Here is a 2,825-nt window from a genome sequence, read left to right as displayed (position 1 = left end):
GTGCTGTATAGCTGGTAATTTTTGAAGTGGGAATTTTCGTGTTTTCGTGAGTTACCTTAAAGTGACTTTTAATTGTGGGTACTAAATTTTGCTATTTTAGCATGAGGTAGATTTTGCTGGTATGCATAATTTGTCTAGCCCTACTACTATTTCTCAGAAGCCATGCATAGACTATACCTTTTTGGTAAATGCTCAACCCTGTTGTTTGATAAATTGTTTACATTGTGTACTCAGCTGAGAGCTCTCAGAACACATCAATAAAAGTGAAACAACAAAAATAAAATGAGATCAAAATTACAAAAATAGCTCTGTAACAGTAAATGCATGTAGGTAACTTGGTATAATAGCAGCAAATAAAATTAGCTAAAAATGAAAAACTGTTTCACATAATGTTTATATCACTTCCTCATAATTATGATGAACGTGAATGGAGGCATGCAGTTGCTATGCACAAAGCAAAAAATATGTGTGAAATTGATTACTACCTATAAGTGATATAATTAGCAATGGTAAAGTGTAGTACAAAAAGTTTTCAAATTGATTTAAAGTCTACATTAAAAATTAAATAATAAACATATTGACCTCATTATATGACTCACATTGGCATTTGAAGTACCACCAGCTACTAATAAATATTAAAGAACCTGCTTTATTATGAATTCAAATAAGTAAAACTTACCTTTACAACTAACTCTATCATCAGACAATACCTCATCAGATAAACACTCACAGTGAAATGAGCCAATTTCATTGACACATTTGCGACTACAATTATTGGTACCAGTAGAACACTCATCAACATCTAGAGAGCAACAATACTCAGTATGTAATAAATTAAGTATCTACCTGCACAGAAAGAGTTGTGTCTTAGATTAAAGCTAGTATTACAGGAACAAATAATAGCTTCCAAATGTATTTGTACACAACTGCTGACAACCACCATTTGTATTATTGCATTCATCAATATCTATTATTACATTGTTATCTAAATATAAGTATATAATCACTACTTTGGCATTGGTTATTTCTTTTGATGTGTCATGCAAATTATATGAGCAATAATTCAAAAAATACCTTACAATGGTTTATTTTGAGTGAAGTATTTTTGTAAAATTTCTATTTGCCAAACATTCATAAGAATAATAAATAAATGAATATTTCATGCCATAAATTTTTGTGAACAAAGGCCACATCACAAAATTCGCATAAATATTTCACCTTGATAAACCAGTATATGGCTACATTCTATACCAGTGCAGTTCATATTGCTAGTATCCAATGTGTATCCACTGAGACAAGAGCACCAATAACTCCCATTGCTATTGATACATAGCTGTTCACAGCTTCCACTATTAATCACACACTCATCAATATTTTAATGCTAAACAATATTGTCATAATTAAATTATCAACTACCGTATAACGCTTTAATTTGGCGGAGTTTTATTTTGGCGATTGGCGGTTCGCAAGCAGAATCACCAATATTAAAACCGCCAATCATTAATGCGCATGCTCAGTAATGCACGTGTACACGAAAATTGCCAAATTAAAAACTGCCGATTACAATTTTACGTCAAAATCGCCAAAATAAAGTGCCGCCAAAATAAAGCGCTATACGGTAATACCTTCACAAGACATTAGTGTGTCCATCAGTATTCAAGGAGTAATCAGATTCACAAGTACAGTAATAGCTACCAGCTGTATTGATACAATAATATCAAGAGTACATGCCCATCATATACTCTTGATGATTATAGTATGCACACCCACCATTGGATATTAAACATTCATCAACATCTATAAAGCACAATGAAATAATTTAATCAGATCATTATCAACTATTAACAAATTACCAGTGCAGTTATATTTATCAGTGGTCAAAGAGTAACCAGTGTGACAAGAACAATAAAAGCTACCAATTATGTTGTTACATAAATCAGAGCAGCCTCCATTCAATGTACTCTTGCACTCATTGATATCTGAATTAATAAACACTTATGTTGCATTATTATTCTCATTTTTACCTTGATTTACTATGCCCATGCATAATTGCTCAAAATAAACCCAGCATAACAAATACAATTATAACTTCCAAGTGTATTAAAGCATATGACTGGCTATACAATTTGACAATCCCTCAGAACATTCATTTACATCTAACACAGAATAGTTTTAACTTATGATAGTTTCAGAACAAAATTTTTCAGCTACAACATTGACCCTGTGCCAGGGTGTACCAAAACTCTGGGCAGCAGAAGGATTGACTGGTTTTACTATGATGAGTTTTTTTTACAAATATGTGATACCATAATCATTGAGACAGCCTCAGCAAGCCTACACAGATAGCAGTGACATTTACTTCAGGCTACATTGCTGGGATATTCTGTACACTAGTTAGCCATCCTTTTGACACTGTTGTCTCTAAACTCAGTTCTGATGTTGGTATATAGCTCTCCTTGGCAGACCTTCAAGAATCTTTGCTTCAGTGGAATGTGGAAGGGTTTGGGTCCTCGTATTGCCATGGTGGGTACTCTGACAGCTGCTCAGTGGTTTGTGTATGATACTTATAAGATATATATGAGGATTCCTAGACCACATCCTCCTAATATGCCAGAAAGCATCAGACAGAAACAAGAAATCTAGATAATAATTATTTATTGTTATTACATCATGTAATTATTTTTATTTTTTTAGTAGTAATCATTAATTTATTGCTATTATTTTACTTATTATAATTAGATACATACATTTTCATCATTTTCAACCATGTAGTGACTCATTAATTAGTCCATCATCTATGAATTTTTGTGATCATTATGTGACAT

At 32.3% G+C, this 2,825-nt stretch overlaps 1 protein-coding gene across 1 annotated transcript; it reads right to left on the bottom strand.

The window, feature by feature from the left end:
* Window positions 1-393: 393 nt before the first annotated feature.
* Window positions 394-1,042, bottom strand: LOC109590530 (EGF-containing fibulin-like extracellular matrix protein 1). The gene is made up of 4 exons (XM_020006424.1): window positions 847-1,042; window positions 680-802; window positions 600-625; window positions 394-444 (listed from the first exon to the last, which is right to left on the bottom strand). The coding sequence occupies exons 1-4, from the start codon at window positions 959-961 to the stop codon at window positions 394-396; spliced, it is 315 nt and encodes a 104-aa protein (XP_019861983.1). The 5' UTR covers window positions 962-1,042.
* Window positions 1,043-2,825: the final 1,783 nt, after the last annotated feature.

The sequence above is a fragment of the Amphimedon queenslandica genome, unplaced genomic scaffold (genome assembly GCF_000090795.2).
Source record: "Amphimedon queenslandica unplaced genomic scaffold, v1.1 AMPQUscaffold_9890_Cont17872, whole genome shotgun sequence".
NCBI lineage: Eukaryota > Metazoa > Porifera > Demospongiae > Haplosclerida > Niphatidae > Amphimedon > Amphimedon queenslandica.
Note: the sequence above shows the minus strand (reverse complement) of the source record. Positions and strands in the feature narration are given on the sequence as shown.